At 48.5% G+C, this 16,726-nt stretch overlaps 1 protein-coding gene and 1 long non-coding RNA gene across 3 annotated transcripts; both read left to right on the top strand.

Annotated features, from left to right (window-relative positions):
- Window positions 1-57: 57 nt before the first annotated feature.
- Window positions 58-3,969, top strand: LOC113188221 (uncharacterized). The gene is made up of 3 exons (XR_003301515.2): window positions 58-198; window positions 1,144-1,321; window positions 3,382-3,969. It is a non-coding gene; the product is annotated as an uncharacterized LOC113188221 (long non-coding RNA).
- Window positions 3,970-8,924: 4,955 nt separating this feature from the next.
- Tmem134 (transmembrane protein 134) lies at window positions 8,925-13,492 on the top strand. 2 transcript variants are annotated; one of them, XM_026396484.2, is made up of 7 exons: window positions 8,925-9,174; window positions 10,019-10,083; window positions 10,541-10,630; window positions 10,744-10,820; window positions 12,846-12,890; window positions 13,010-13,063; window positions 13,138-13,492. In XM_026396484.2, the coding sequence occupies exons 1-7, from the start codon at window positions 9,001-9,003 to the stop codon at window positions 13,218-13,220; spliced, it is 588 nt and encodes a 195-aa protein (XP_026252269.1). In that variant the 5' UTR covers window positions 8,925-9,000; the 3' UTR covers window positions 13,221-13,492. The 2 variants fall into 2 exon arrangements, with proteins under 2 accessions (XP_026252269.1, XP_026252268.1); XM_026396483.2 differs by having other exon boundaries at window positions 13,010-13,492.
- The last annotated feature ends 3,234 nt before the right edge of the window (window positions 13,493-16,726 follow it).

Raw genomic sequence — 16,726 nt, forward strand, 5'->3', positions numbered from 1 at the left:
GCTGCCTGCGCGGCGGAGTGGGCGGGGTCCGCCTGGAGGCGGGGCTTGAGGATTTCGGAGGGAGGGGCCAGAATCTGCTGGAAAGGTGGGGCCAGTTCATCCCGGAGTGAGCGTCGCGGGTGTCCCCAGCAATTGCGTGATTGAGCTGCTTGGAACTGTGGCCTTCCCAGATGGCTGTGTGCCGCTCCGTTTAAAGTTGTAAGATACAGCATAACAGCCTTAGAGTTAGAGAAATAAGTAAAACTCACTCGAATACCAAGCCCTAAAACGACTTTTCTGTGTGTGAACCCCCTTCTGGTTTTTTTCTTTTGCATATTTAGTATAACTGACTTTTACATCCTGAATTTGTGTTTGTTTGTCTTTTGTGGTGCTGGGGATTGAACCCAGGGCCTTGTGCAAGTGAGAAAAGCACTGTACCAACTGAGCCATGTCCCTAGTCCTATATCCTGGATTTTTGTATTTAAAAAAGGGACGGCTGGGGCTGGGATTGTGGCTCAGAGGTAGAGCGCTTGCCTAGTATGCCTGAGGCATTATTGGGTTCCATGCTCAGCACCGCATAAAAATAAAATAAAGATATTGTGTACACCTATAACTAAAAAATAAATATTTAAAAAAAAAAAGAGGACTGGGTGGGTTGGGGATGTAGCTCAGTGTCAGAAGTTTGCCCAGCATGTGTGAGGCCCTGAGTTCCAGGTCCAGCACGGGGTGGGGGTGGGGGTCCACCGGAAGCTCCCCTAAAGACCAAGGGTCCCCCATGTGGTCTGGGGTGAGTTTGTGGTCACCTCTGAACCCAGAGTGCCTGACACAAAGTACCCAGTAAATACTAGAAAATAGATGACAAAAATGAGGATCTAGCTGGGTGTGTAATCCTGGAGACTCCGGACGCTGAGGCAAGAGGATCGCTGGTTCAAGGCCAGTCTCAGTAATTTAATAAAACCTAAGCGATTTAGGGAGACCATGTCTTAAAATAGAAAAAAAGGAGGAGGTTGGGGATGTGGTGGAACGTCCTTGGATTCAGTCCCTGGTACCAAAATTTAAAAAGAAAAAAAAGAGGGGCTAAAACAGTTTCTCTCTGTCCCTGCAAACTAGTGGAAACTTGCTGTAAGCAACAGCCCTAAGAGGTTTTTTGCTCCCGTTTTCAAGGTCCAGGGAAGGGACTAAGGAGTAAGAGGTGCAGCCCTCCTGTGCTTTTGCCTGCGTCACAATTGCGAGGGAGGAAGGATTATCGTTTTTCCCGTGAGACCCAGGCACGAAGTGCTTCGCATACTGTACTGGTTCATTTTCCAATAAGACATCCTTGGAGAGACAGAGGACTTCTGAGGTGAGGGAAGACATGCTTGGTTTTTGTTTTGTTTTTGTTTTACCAACACAGAAAGTTTATATGCAAGTTCTATCAAATTTTGAGCAAAAAAATCATCTGTATCTCATGCAAATTGTTCCAGAAAATAGAAAAAAGAAAGCGCACCAACATGAGGCTGGTTGAATCTTGATTCCTGAGCACACAAGGCAAGAAAAGTATACACTTATTTTACTAATAAATTCAGATACAGAATAAAGAAAATATTAAGCTCAGGGCCTAAGGTTCAGCTCAGTGGCAGAACACTTGCCTAGCAGATGGGAAACCTTGGATTTAATCCCTGGTACTGAAAGAAAAAAAAAAAAAAGCTAATTAAATCCTTTAGGATATATAACAGTGTATCAATATGCTCAGCCAATATATCAGTCACAAAAGAAAACACTGTGATTGCACTTGTAGGAGGTCTCTGAGTACTCAGTTCCTAGATACAGAAATGGAGGTCTCAGTACTCAGTTCATAGATACAAAAAGGGAGACGGAACAGAGTCATTTTTTTTTTTTAATGAGTATAGAATTTCAATCTTGCAAGATGAAAAAGTTCTGGAGATATGCTGCACAGCAATGACAATATGCTGAACTGTATGTTTAAAAACAGTGAAGATGGTATATTTTTTTTTGTGTATTTTACCACAATGAAGAATAATATTTTCGCAGCCAGAAGAATGAGAAATTATACTCCATTTATGTATGATGTGTCAGTGCATTCTACTGTCATGTATAACAAATTAGAACAAATGAATTAAAAGAATAAATATTTCCAAAATGATGTATGAAAAGACACCCCTCCCCCCAAAAAATGTGTGAAGATCATGTAGTAGAACTTATTCCAAGAATGTAAGAATGGCTTAACATGAGGAACATCCATTACAGTAATTCATCACATCAGTGGACTAAATGAGAAAATGCCTATGCTTATCTCAAAATATGAAGAAGAAGCGTTTGAAGTTTTATGATTGTTTATCATAAAAACTCATAGGAACAAAGAGGAACTGTTTGGAGTTGATAAAAGCCATTCACAATTTATTATAGAATAACAGTATTTCACATCTTCTTCAAAATCCTTCTGTCAATGATGCCTTGTAGAACAGAATTAGAATCCATGGCCAAAGCAATAGGCCAAGAAAAAGACGGCAAACTGACATTATTGGCAAATTATGTCTACATGGAAAATACAAAAAATCTAAAGACCAACAAATGAGCTCATCAATGTTACCCGAATACAAAATAAGCTAGCAATAATTAATAATGCTTTGAGCATCAGAAACCAACTCAAATGTAGAAAATAAGGGCTGGGGGTGCAGCTCAGTGGGAAAGCATGTATTTAATATGTACCAGGTCCTGGGTTCAATCTCCATCACCAGAAAAAAAAAATACACACACACATTTGTATGCATGTATGCATATAATAAAATATCATTAGCAACAACAAAACCCATAAAGTATTTAGGAAACCAAAACACAATTCAGAACTTTTTTGGAGAAAAAACATTTTTAGTACATAATGACATAAATTACTAAAATAACTTGTTGTAAATGAATAGAACAACCTAACATCAAAAGATGTGATTTTGGGTTTGGGGATATAGCTCAGTTGGTAGAGTGCTTGCCTCACATGCACACTTGGGTTCAATCCCCAGCACCACAAAAAAAAAAAAAAAAAAAAAAGTGATTTTCCTGAAATCGTGCAATGAAATCCCAATAATAATTAGGAGTACTTTTTAGGAACTTAGAATTAAATCTATGAGAAACACTGTCTTTACCTCCAGCTGACCTGTGAAGAAACTGAGGCATAGAAAAATCATGTAATTAGCTCAAGGCAAGGCCGGGACTAGGGCCCAGGCAATCAGGATGATCCGCATAAAGTCCAGTTCTATCTTATTTAAAAATTTCAATAATTTGTTCATCATGAATTTTTGTCTTAAATTTGATTTTTAAAAAGAAGTAATGCAGTAAAATGCTATTTACTTTGCTTGCTGAGTTTTTTTGTTTGTTTGTTTTTGGGTGTACCAAATTTTTCACATGCAGGACCTTCCCTATCCCAGCCTTCAAAGTTCCCAAAACTAGTGAGAAGGAGAGCTGTAATCCCAGAAGGCTTGACTCCAGGGCCAGTCTGAAAGGCTTTGTTGCAATACTTTTCTGGACAGTAAACCATGAGGCCAGCAGGATAAGAAACTGGAGGATCCTCAGCTGAGGCTTTGTGACCTTGCAAGGCAACACTTGAAACAAGACTCCAGGAGCACATGCCTGACAGATCTGACCTTATAAAAAGGAGTGGCTACAGGTGAGATGGCGCACACCTGCAGTCCCCGAGACTCAGGAGGCTGAGGCAGGAGGAGTCCTTGAGTCTAGGAGTTGGAGATTAACCTGAGCCCAGTAGCAAGACCTCATCTCAGGGGAAAAAAAGACAAAAAAAAGGAGCAATTTTTCTTTAACCAAAAACTCCTTAGACAAAGTAAGGAGATAAAGACCGGGAGGAAAATAAGGAAACATAAATGCTGTAAAAAACAAACATTTCAAGGACTTCTGGTTTGGTTTCTTTTTTTCCCAGAGTCTCTATCTCTTGAAGTAATCTTTTGCTCCCTATATTTAAACTTGGACCATTTGACCCAGCTATCCCACTCCTCTGTCTATACCCAAAGAACTTAAAATCAGCATACTCCAGGGACACAGCCACACCAATGTTTATAGCAGCTGAATTCACAATAGCTAAACTGTGGAACCAACCTAGATGCCCTTCAATAGATGAATGGATAAAGAGACTGTGGTATATATACACAATGGAACATTACTTAGCATTAAAAGAGAATCAAATTATTGCATTTGAAGGTAAATGGATGGAGTTGGAGAATATCATGCTAAGAGAAACGAAATAAGCCAATTCCAAAAAACTAAAGGTTGAATGTTTTTTTTTTAAAGAGAGAATTTTTTAAAAATATTTTTTTTAGTTTTCGGTGGACACAACATCTTTGTTGGTATGTGGTGCTGAGGATCGAACCCGGGCCGCACGCATGCCAGGCGAGCGCGCTACCGCTTGAGCCACATCCCCAGCCCAAGGTCAAATGTTTTATCTGATTAATGGATGCTGATCTATGATGGATCGGGGGCATGAGAAGAATGGACCATCTTTGAATTGGGCAAAGGGGAGGGTGGGGAGGGGCTCTGGGGTAGGAAAGATGGTGGAATGAGATGGAAATCATTGCCCTAGATACATGTATGATTGCATAAATGGTACATCTCTACACTGTGTACAACCAGAGAATTGAAATGTTGCACTCCATTTGTGTATAATGAATTGAAATGCATTCTGCTGTCGTGTACAACTAAGTAGAACAAATAAAAATAATAATAAGAGCTGTGGCTGTGGCTCAGCGACAGTGCACTTGCCTGGCAGGGGTGAGGCACTGGGTTCGATTCTCAGCACCACATATAAATAAATAAAATGAAGGTCTATCAACAACTAAAAAAATATTTAAAAATAATAACAATAAAACTGCAAAGGGTTAATAATTATATATGCAAACCAGCAGAAGAAAGGCCAGGCACCCCAAAGGAAAAAAAAAAAAAAGGCAAAGATGTGAGCTGGCAACTCACAGAGGAGGCAACCTCAATGGTACGTGCCTGAAACCTGCCTTAAGTCTCCAGTCCTCAGATACCCCCATCAAAATAAAGCACCACTTTCTTCCTCCTTTTTTTTTTCTTCTAAGAAGAGGAAGAGAAGCCACTCCTACAATCCCAGTGACTCAGGAGGCTGAGGCATGAAGATTCCAAGTTTGAGGCCAGTCTCCTGAGCAAGCTATGCATCAACGTAGAGCAAACACATTTGTGTTTTTCCACATGTAGGGTTTATTTGTTTGTTTGTTTGGGGGTGCTGGGGATTGAACCCAGGGGCACTTGGCTACTGAGCCCATCCCCAGCCCTATTTTGTATTTTGTTTAGAGACAGGGTCTCCCTGAGTTGCTTAGTGCCTTGCTTTCGCTGAGGCTGGCTTTGAACTCTTGATCCTCCTGTCTCAGCCTCCCCAGCCACTAGGATTACAGGCGTGCACCACTGCGCCTGGCCAGAATTCATTGAATGTAATCAATTCACAAGTTACACCACTTTCAGGGGTGGCAGTTCACTGCGTCCTTGCAGGTCATCTAATAGTCAAAAACCAGACCATCACTGATTCTTTGATCCCACTCTTAAGTTTTAATATCTATAACACTCAAGTCTCTTAGGGTTCTAGGCTGCTCTGCCAAGAGCACAGGCAGAGAGTAAAGAGTCCCTGTAGGTGGTCAGATAAGGGTTGGGTTTTTTTTTTAATATTTTTTATACCTTTATTTTGTTTACTTTTTTTTAATGCAGTGCTGGGGATCGAACCCAGTGCCTCACGTGCTAGGCAAGCAGCTGTGCCATTGAGCCACAACCCCAGCCCCAGATAAGGGTTTTAACTAACCAGCTCACAGAGTTGTCCAGGCAGAGATCAGCTGGGCGGGGGGCCCCTGCCTTGTCTTCACAGGTAAGAGAAACCACCCTGAGAGGAAGGAAGCCCAAGAGAAACAGAGGTTCATCACGGAGGCCATCTGCCTGGGCAAGGCTCATGACAAGTGACCAGGTGATGGGGTCAGGGTGTGTTTCAGTCAGTTTTTTCATTGCTGTGAGCAAAAGACCTGACAAGAACAATTAGAGGAGGAAAAGTTTATTTGGGGGCTCACGGTTTCAGAGGTCTCAGTCCATCGATGACCAGCTCCATTCCTCAGGACCTGAGATGAGGCAGAACACCATGCGGAAGTGTGTGGCAGGGGAAGGCACTGGGGACCTGGCACCAGGAAGCAGAGAGAGAGAGAGAGAGAGAGTGCGCTGTCCTCACTACAACAAAACAGAAGTCCCAAGGGCACACCCCCAGGAACCCGCCTCCTGCAGCCACACCCTGCCTGCCTAGTCACCACCCAGTTAATCCCTGTCAGGGAATGAAGGCACTGATTAGGTCATCTCACCTCTAAACTATCTGGCATTGTCTCACACATGAGCTTTTGGGGGTACCTCATGGCTAAAAACATAACAGGCTGCTGCCGTGTCCATTCCTGGGGGGCTTCTTTTATGGGTCAGAGGTGATGGGGTCACATCTGATGAGGTTGATAAGTTCCTGTGTCCAGTGGTCCTGGTGTGATTTGGCATGGGCACAGGTCCAGGTGCTCCTGATTCTGTCTGATAAATTGGCACCAATAAGTTATTTATCAATTTGTGTTTTTATGATTGTGCCGGGCAGATGATGGTTCTTTACTTGTGCAAATATGGTGTAGAGTCATTCTACCTTGGCACTTGGACCCAAAGTGGAGCAACATATTGTTAACTACTGCTTTACAAAGTGGAGTAACTTTGGTTTAGGCACAGCCTGTTATATCAAGGAGTTACTCAAGGCGTAACTCCCGGGATGGGGCTGTCGCTCAGTGGTGAGCACTTGACCTAGCATGTGTGAGGCACTGGGTTCGAGCCTTGGCACCATATAAAATAAACAAATAAAATAAAGGCATTCTGTCCATCTACAACTTCAAAAGTTAAAAAAAAAAAAAGGAGTAACTCCAGCAGGGCACAGCCTATTGTCCACACCTCTGCAAGTTAGCAAGACCCTGTCTCAAAATAAAAAGTACAAAGTAGCTCAGTGGGTCCAGTTTCCAGCACACACACACACACACAGGAAGAGAGAGAGGAGAGGGAAAAAAAAGAAAGAACAGAGGGAGAGAAGGAAGGAGGAAGAAGGAAGGAACCGATAAGGCACCATTTGCAACTCAGGAGACTGGCCAGCCCAGGAAGCTGGATGACAACAGGTGATAAGAGAAAACTAGAAGCACCCAGGTGTGTGTGTGTATCAACACCATGGCTACTCAGGAGAGCATCTGCCAGCTTCAAGAAATCATAAGGGCATGTGCCCTGTGACCTGGAATCTTGCCCCAGGAGAGCTCTCCCACATCTAAAGAGGCAGAAAGAAGATGTTCATGTCAGCGGTGTGTGTAATGGGGACGTCAGGCCAACCTGAGTGTGATCGCCACAGGGGTGAGGCGGATGATAAAAGCCCCAGAAGTTCAATGTGCTGTAACCTGCAAGCCACTAGGAGCAACAAATGAGATGCACATGGAAAACGTTACCGGTGAGTGGAAAGATGTGAAGATTAAGTGGCAGAATTAGCTTGATAGCTGACACCATGTCTGTCAATTGCAAGCACATTCACATAGGAGATTCGCCATGTGCCATTCAGGCCAGGCAGGATTGGCTGTGGTCTGATGGAAGGGAGGTAAGAGGGAAGATGAGAAGCCACGAAGGGGAAATGAATTAATGGAATTCGATACGTGATGCAAAGCTCACTAAAGACTGCACAGTTGAGGACAGGCTCTGAGAGGTGAGGAGTGAGCAAGGATGAAGATAACAAAAGCTGTGAGAGGAGCAAGGTTAAGTGCCACCAGGCACAGGGAGCAGCCTGTGCAAGCCTCTGAGGTGGGCATGAGCTTGGCCTGCGCAGTGTGGCTGAGCGGGATGTGGAAGGGGCAGAGGGGGACTTGGGGAGGGTGGAAGAGGTGGACAGGCACCGAGGCATTCAGAACTTTGTGTGCCCTAATCAAGCGTTCAGATTTTATTCAATTACAATAAGAGGAGAGATTGACTAGCATACTTTTTAAAGTTTCTTTCTGATTCTTTTGGTTTTGGTTTGGATTCAGGATTGACCCCATGGCCTGCATATGCTCTTCCACTGAGCTACATGCCCAGACCATAATATAAATAAATAAATGAATTTTATTTAAGAATAACATACAGAGAGAAAAAGATACATTTTTAAAGATGGCTTTGGCTGTTGCATGGAGACTGGGCTGGGGATGTGGCTCAAGCGGTAGCGCGCTCGCCTGGCATGCGTGCGGCCCGGGTTCGATCCTCAGCACCACATACCAACAAAGATGTTGTGTCCGCCGAGAACTAAAAAATAAATAAATATTGAAAATGTTCTCTCTCTCTCTTTTTTTTTTTTTTTTTTTTAAAGAGAGAGTGAGAGAGGAGAGAGAGAGAGAGAGAGAGAGAGAGAATTTTTAATATTTATTTTTTAGTTCTCGGCGGACACAACATCTTTGTTGGTATGTGGTGCTGAGGATCGAACCCGGGCCGCACGCATGCCAGGCGAGCGCGCTACCGCTGAGCCACATCTCCAGCCCTCTCACTCTCTCTTTAAAAAAAAAAAGAAAAAAGAAAAAAAGAAACGTGAACTCAGCCTCAGTTTCCACATCGGCAAAATAGCAAGAACACTCCTTCCACTCAGGGCCGTGGTGAGCAAGGTGGGAAAACAGCTCCCAGGCTCCTTGGCACTGGAGGAACCAGATGGGATGCAAAAGGCCGCCTGTGGGCCCAGGGCAGCTGGGGCATGCAAGGCCCTCCGCCAGTGTCAGGCCCCAGGATCGCGCCCGGCTGTCACTCGCCGAGGCGGCCTCTGGGCGGCGCTGCGGGCCTGCCCGGCTCCGGGCAGGAAGCGGCCCCGCCCTCAGTGCACTCGGCGCTCCGTAGGTCCTGCCTGTTCAGGGCGGGGCGAGGCGGGGCGGGGCCTATGCGGGGGCGGGGCCGCGGCGACGCGGGGTTGACAGGCGCAGATGGCGGCGGCGCAGGGCTCCTGAGCCGGAGGCGGCCATGAGCGCCGCCCGGCCCCAGTTCAGCATCGATGACGCCTTCGAGCTGTCCCTGGAGGACGCGGGGCCCGGGCCCGAGTCCAGCGGGGTCGCCCGCTTTGGGCCGCTGCACTTCGAGCGCCGGGCCCGGTTCGAGGTTGCCGACGAGGACAAGCAGTCCCGGCTGCGCTACCAGGTGAACGGCCCGGCCCACCTCACCCCTGCTCCGGGCCAGTCGGGACCCCCGGCCGAGCCCTGGAGAGACGCAGCTCCGGCGAGACCTAGAGGCCCCAGCCGGAGCGGAGGCCGCTCCCCGGACGTGACGCCTGATCCAGACCCCGGTCCAGACCCTCTCCACTCCGATTTAGGTCCCCAGCCCGCTGGAGAGCCCGCAGCCGCGGTGGAGAACCGCACGGAGTCCCCACCCATCCTGGGGACCGACCCTTCTCCCCCGCGGGGTTTGGGGAACCTTCTGTATCAACGAAACCTTGCCCATATGCGGAGCGTCAACCTGAGCCCTAGGCGGGATGATCTGAAAGGAACCTGCACCCCTTTAGAGCTTGAGGCCCCACCCACATGAGGAGTTGCCTTTGCCCACCCCTTGTCTCCTACTGAACTGGAAATCCTCATTTTCTGAAACCTCCAACAGCCCTTGGATCCTTTACCAGAACCAGATTCCTGTGCCCCAAACCCGGGAACTCTAGGCCTCTCTTTCCCTATCACCCTACACCCGGAGCCTCCATGATGGGCCCCTGAAATAGCATCCTGAGAGCTCTACCCTGTCTCCCAAACTTGGGAGATCCCCTGCCCCTGGGACTTCTGCCGACTCCTGTTCCCCAAAGCCCCCAGCATCCACCCACTTGGGTTTCGGTTTCTGTGAATCATCAAACCCGTTCTACTGGGAGGGTGGAGGGCCAGAGAGCAGCTGCTAGGCGGCCACGCAGCCAGGCCAACAGCTGTGTGGGCTGCCTTCTCTCCAAGAGAGAAGTGAGGAAGGGCCTGAGCCCAGCAACCCCCCTGAACCCTGTGTTCTGGAACAGAACCTGGAGAATGATGAGGATGGAGCCCAGGCCTCGCCAGAACCGGATGGGGGAGTCAGCACCAGGTCAGGGCCAGGTGGGGACCCACTCCATTCCCCAAGCTCCCATGCGTCTGGCTCCTGTCCACAGAGACCTACCCAGCCCCCCACTCCACTACACACAGCTCTGCTGTGTTCAGTCTTATGAAAAATTCCTAGCCCCATTCCCCTTGTGGGGTTCCCTGTCCAGCTGGTCACCCTATAGTTTGCATTCTCACCCATCCAACCCTACCAGGCTCTTTATCTGACAGGTCTGACCCTCACTTTCCCATAGGTCACCTGTCATGACCTCTCATCCCATCTTCCCCTATCAGGTAGCCCTGCAGAAACCCCCACCCTTGAATTCCTCCTTGTCCTTATCTCTGCTCAGGATCCTCTTTCCCGTAGAGGCCAGCCCTAGTTCCTGCCATACACACACACACACACTCTTCTTCAGGACTCCTGTCCCAAAGGATTCCCTGTTTCCCCTTTCCCCCACCTGCAGGGATTCTGGCCGAACATCTATACGCAGCTCCCAGTGGTCCTTTAGCACCATCAGCAATAGCACCCAGCACACCTACCATTCCTGCTGCAGGTGAGACCCTGCTCACTTGAGCCCAGTCCCCTAGTGCCTGATGCCCCTAGCCCTGGCTCTCTCCTCCCCACCCTTTGCCTCTTTCATACCCATCCTGCTCTCCTACCGTCCAGCTGGACCAAACATCCTTTGATCCAGAAGAACCTCCGGGTTGTGCTAGCCTCCTTCCTGCTCCTGCTGCTGGGGACAGGTGAGTGCCCTGAGGGTGCCCCTGCCTCCCCTCCCTCCTTCTGTGAAGGCTCTGCTTCCCTTTGGTACACTGGACCTCCCAGCATCCAAGGAGGCAGCTAGCTTCCATCACCCCTCCCCGTGTTACAGTGAGGAACTGAGGCCTGTGATGGGCAGGCCCAGGCTCCTGGTAACTCAGCCAGGAAATCACACATAGAGCTGGAAACAGAACCTGTACCAGCTACCATTTATTGGGTCTACTTAAAGGCACATTTACTTTCTACCTTTCAGAGGTCACACAGAAAGAGAGAGCAGGGCCTAGAACTTTGTGTAGGGGAATGTGCTCAGGGATATGGGTGACCCTGTGGCCAGAGATGCTGAGTGCCACCCTGATCCAGAGCTCTGTCACTCCCCATTCTCTGAAGTCTGAGAACTGATCAGAACTCCTCTCCACCCCCATTGCTCAGATGGGGAAACTGAGGCCCAGAGCAGGCGGATCTCACCAATAAATGTCTCTGAATCTCAGGCTTCTCATTATACCGGGCTGAGGAGGCAGGGTTCCCAGAAAGGATCCAGCATTCCTTATGGCCATAAGGGGTCCATAAGGAAGGTGGCAGTCACTGTGGCTCCTCCTCCCTCCCTTTTCCAGGAAGGTCAAAGCCCCCACCAGCCAGGCCCCCTGGCCAGAAAGCCTGGCCCAGCTCCAGGTGTTTGAGTGCAGAGGAGGGAGCTGCTACTTTCCATCACCACTGCACACTGGGCACTAATGGCACTGGCCACTGGCGCACGCTCCACAACCTAGCAAAGCAAGCATCATTGCCATCCCAGCTTTGGAAATAAGGACACAGGTCAGGCAGGTGAAGGGCCTTGCCCAGGTTGCAAGTTGATGAGCTGGGATTTAAGCCCACATCTGTGACAGTCAGGCCTGGAGGCCACCAGCAACCCACAGAGGGCCCTTGAAGAAATTAGAAAAACAGGGCGGAGCCTGCAGCAGCTCTAGGCCAGGGTGCAGGGAGAGAGAGGGGACCACTTTTTGAGGCTTTCTGTGCATACACAAAGCAGGCAACAATCCGTGGTGGCCTTCAAGCCCCAGGCTGTACCACCTCTCTTGCTGTACCCTGCCCTCCTGTCAATCCTCTAAGTGGGAACTGAGGACTGTGGGTCTGAAAAGTAGACCTAGGCATGACCTCTCCACCTTCCCCCAAACGCACTGTCTTCCACCAAAGTCCGTATCCCTACCTGGTGCTATAGGCCCTACCATCCCTCCTGCCTGCGCTCTTCCTGTCCAGTCTTGCCAAACACCAGAAGCTCTTAGAAAGCCTAGTTCCCTCCAAATTCTGAGCCTTTGCTGTGCTATTCCCCTGTCTGAATTCTCTCTCTGCCTGAATGGCGCCCACAGCAAAGCCTCTAGAGTTAGCCAGCCTCCACCTTCCAACTGCTTCCCCTCTCTGTGCCTCAGTTTCATCTTATACCTGTCTCATTTGGTCAAGGTGACAGTTAAATAAGGCAGTGCATGTAACACATTTAGCCCAGTGGCTGGCAGAGCCTGGTAAGTGATCTTTAAGTATTAACTGTGATTGCTATTGCTGTTGCCACCCCTGCTCAGCTTAGATGTCACTGCCTGGGGAACCCTCTCCCTGGTCCCCTGGCTGGCTCCAGCAGGACTCCTCTGGATTCCCACACTGCCCTGTTCTTCCCCACCATATCCCTGGGTTATAGCTTTCAGGTTCTCCTTGGACCCTTCACTAAGGAAGGGCCATGAGGGCAGAGACCTCATTTGCCTTTCGCCTGGGAATTCCCAGTACCATGCATGCAGGAGGTGTCCCCTAAGTATTAGCAGAATGACAGGTCACACCAAACTCATTTCACAGACATTCCCCAGGGCCTGCCAGGTGCCCTGCTCTGAAGATAGAACTTGGTGAACTTCCTGGGGAGGGTCTCCACCCAGGGGCATCTGCTCAGGCGGGGGACACCATTCCTCAGCCTGAGCCTGGTTGCGGGGTGGGGGTGGAAGTCCCGCCCTCACCCCGCGGCCATCTGTCTGCAGCGCTGATCCTGGTCGGCGTGGGACTGGAGGCGGCCCCCTCGCCAGGTGAGCGCCCCTTCCCACCCGAAGGCAGCAGCCCTGGCCTTGCGCCCGTGGGTCCTTGGTGGGCCCTTTTCGGCAGAGTGAGGGCCCCTCGCCCTGAGCCTGCCCGCCTCCCTCCGCAGGTGTCTCCAGCGCCATCTTCTTCGTGCCAGGCTTCCTGCTGCTGGTCCCAGGAGGTGCGAGCGGGCGCCAGGGCAGGGCGGGGGGCGGGGAAGGGCGGAGCCTCGCACTGACAGGCCCCGCCCCTCAGTCTACCACGTGATCTTCATCTACTGCGCCGTCAAAGGCCACCGGGGCTTCCAGTTCTTCTACCTGCCCTACTTCGAGAAGTGAGCCGCTGGCGGGACGCTGGCGGGACGCTCGATGCCTGCGATTCGAGGCCGGGAGGCCGGGCCGCCGCCTCGCGTGCGGGGAGGCTACTCCGACCTGTGCGCCTCTTCTCAAGGGAAGAGGTCCTCTGGGACCCTCGCAACCCCATACCCCCAGGAGTTTGCTCAGGAAGTGTGGGGCACCACCCCTTGCCTGCTTTGTGCCTTAACTTATTCTCAGGCCCTGGAGTGTTGAGTCGATGTTATTTTGTGCTAATAAAAGGATCATTAATTCCAGCAGGGATAGTTGCTCTTCCTGGCCCAGCCCGCCAGCCTGACCATGGCCTCTTACACCAAGGCTGAGAAAAGGCCTGATGCTAGACTAAAGGGCTTCTAGAATCACCGACCTCCAGATGATGTGCAGGACAATCCTGATGCTCTGAGACTTGCCTGAGGTCACAATATGTTGGGGGCAAAGCTGGGCTTGGAAGTGGCAGTTCCAGTGTTCCTTGGTCCCAGCCCCGAGCAGACTCAGCCCACCCCTGTCTGCCCAGAGAGGCAGCACCAGCACCTGTATGGGAGGCTGCTAGCCTCGTCCCAGCTCTGGGCCCTGGGCCGCCACAGCCAGCCCTGAATGTGGGCCATGAGGCAGCAGTGGCCCAGCCCCCTGGGTCCATTGCCCTACTTCCCAGCCCCAGAGGTTGGGAGAACCAGGGAACAGGGCATGGGAAGCAGGGCCTCATGACAGAGAGCCTCGGGATCAAAGACCTCAGAATGCTAAAAACAGACTATCCCAGAATTTTGGAAAATCAAAGCATCTCAGAACCTTAGGAACCAAGAAACACAATCTTAACCCTAAAATCTAAGCTCATAGCAACCATTCATCGTGTTCTTACAAGGCTAATTGACAGAAACAGAAGCCAGGGTTCCAGCGCCCTGGGCCCAGGAACCTTTCTGTGACACTTGGGGAGAGGCCAGAGAGGGAAACCAGGCCCGTGTCCCCTACCTCCCAACCTAAGGATAAGCTAAAGGAGTGTATTGTCCCCAAATTAAACATGAGTGTGCTTAGTGAGGGGCTGCCCACCTGCCCAAGTCTGCAGCACCAGGACAGCGCACACCTTTAGAGTCCTGCACCTTTGTTGAATGAATAAACACCCAGATCCCCACCATTACTCCTGCTGTCCTGGCCGACCCAGGCCCCCCACCCTCAATCCCCTTTGAATGAAGGAACTCTTTAAACAATGTTCCCAAACTAGCTGTGGGCAAGGACCAGTTTACATTTCTTTTTTTTTTTTTTTTTTTTAATATTTTATTTCTTAGTTCTTGGTGGACACAACATCTTTGTTGGTATGTGGTGCTGAGGATCGAACCCGGGCCGCACGCATGCCAGGCGAGCGCGCTACCGCTTGAGCCACATCCCCAGCCCCAGTTTACATTTCTTTTTTTTTTTTTTTTTTTTTTTTTTTTTTTAAAGAGAGAGTGAGAGAGGAGAGAGAGAGAGAGAGAGAGAGAGAGAATTTTTTAATATTTATTTTTTAGTTCTCGGCGGACACAACATCTTTGTTGGTATGTGGTGCTGAGGATCGAACCCCGGGCCGCACGCATGCCAGGCAAGCGCGCTACCGCTTGAGCCACATCCCCAGCCCCCAGTTTACATTTCTAATCCATCATAGACCAATAGTTTTGTAAGATTAAAAACTCGAAAAAAATCCAGACAAACAGATTCTAAGCCCACAGTATTATCAGATTGCTCACATAAAATTGCAATTTGAAAAGTATCTTAGAACAAATATAGGAAAGAAGAAAAATTACAAAAACTATTCAGTGAGCAGGTAGGCAACACAGTCACAATCTTGTGGTACTGGGAATGGAACCCAGGGCCTTGTGCATGCCAGCCAAGCCCTCTACCTCCAAGCCACACCCCCAGCCTAGGGCGTAAATTTTTCTGGTTAATTTATCCAACCCAAATTGCGTGAACAGCAATACTTCTTTTTAAACTTTTTTATTTGTAGATGAACATAATACCTTTATTTTATTTATTAATTTTATGTGGTGCTGAGGATCTAATGCAGTGCCTCACACATGCAAGGCAAGACTCTGCCACTGAGCCCCAGCCCCAGCCCGTGAATAGTGATACTTCTAAACTCTAAATATATACTGCATATAATTTCTTTTGAAGACATTAATAGGAACATATAGATTTCTTTAGTGAATCATGACTCCATTTATCCCTTATGCTTCTGCCCCATAGCTCATTTCTATCTGATTTCCCATAGTTATACTAGCTTTCTTTTGGTTAATTTTCTCCTGGTAAATCTTTTATCTGAGCCATCAGTTTCAGCCTTCCACTTGTCATTATTCTTTGAGTGTGTCTTCTGCATCCTTGACTCACCAATGGGGAAGAATCTGAGATCTGCCCTTCTGTATCTGCTCTCTGCCCTTGTAGAAGAACCCCTGATTTTTAGTTGGGCACATGACCTTACAAGTAAAGACTACATTTCCCAATACCCTTTGCAGCTAGGTGTATCAGGTGATAAGCTGTGTCTATTGGGATGTAAAGGGGGGAGGCACAGGTGCTGAGGATTGAACCCCGGGGCACTTAACCACTGAGTTACATCTCTGGCCTTTTTAATTTAATTTAATTTTTTATTTTGAGGCAGGGTCTTGCTAAATTGCTGAAGCTGGTCTTGAACTTGCAATCTTTTTGCCTCAGCTTCCCAAATGGCTGGGACTACAGTGTGCACCATTGTGGCCAGCCAGATTGTTCATACTCTTTTCCTCTTTCTCCTTTTTACCTGACTCCATCCTGCCACCAGGAAAACAAATAAATGTGGGCACTCCCTGGGGATGGCAGAGCCGTCAGCCAGAAGGAGCCTGGGTCTTTGAAGAATATAGACAGTTGGGCTCCACCTACAGACTTTTCTTGGGCAAGCAAATTTCTACCCAGGTTAAAACACTGTTGTTTTTGGTGAGTTATAAGAAAAATAATCTAATATTTTTTAATTTTTTGTTTTTCTGTTTTTTGTGTGTGGTGCTGGGGACCAAACCCAGGGCCTCACACATGTCAGGCAAGTACTCTACCACAAGCCAGACCCCCACACCATTAGCACTTTCTTTAGGGACTGGGACTCTCTGGCTTGAAACTAACAAATTTAATGTATTTATATTTATTGTAATAATTGATTTTAAAGGATTATTTCTACTTTCTGTCTTAATATTTTCTATATATTTTATTTTTCTTTGCCTTTTTCACCCTCTATCCCAACTTTCTATTGGTTTAATCAAGATTCCTCATCTACCCCTTTCCTCCTCTGTTGATTTGAGTATTGAGTGGAACAGTCTATTCCTGTTGTACTAATGGCTTCCCTTAAGTGGTCAACAGAGTCTAATGCTAACCAACAAACCTAGCCTTCTCTAGGACAGCATCAAAGATTTCCACATGCCCCATCGTCCCTGCCCCTCTGTCTCGAGGATCACTTGTTTCCCCACAAGGCCCTAAACATCTGCACCCTTGCCACTTTCCCAGACTGG

The sequence above is a fragment of the Urocitellus parryii genome, chromosome 4 (assembly GCF_045843805.1).
Source record: "Urocitellus parryii isolate mUroPar1 chromosome 4, mUroPar1.hap1, whole genome shotgun sequence".
Classification (NCBI taxonomy): Eukaryota; Metazoa; Chordata; class Mammalia; order Rodentia; family Sciuridae; genus Urocitellus; species Urocitellus parryii.

What these genes read in the sequence shown, in the direction of transcription:
- Tmem134 (XM_026396483.2), top strand. Translation starts at nt 9,001, where the DNA reads ATGAGCGCCGCCCGGCCCCAGTTCAGCATCGATGACGCCTTCGAGCTG. An exon ending in AGTCCCGGCTGCGCTACCAG is followed by an intron (nt 9,175 to 10,018) that starts GTGAACGGCCCG and finishes GTTCTGGAACAG; the next exon opens with AACCTGGAGAATGATGAGGA. An exon ending in GCTCCTGCTGCTGGGGACAG is followed by an intron (nt 10,821 to 12,845) that starts GTGAGTGCCCTG and finishes ATCTGTCTGCAG; the next exon opens with CGCTGATCCTGGTCGGCGTG.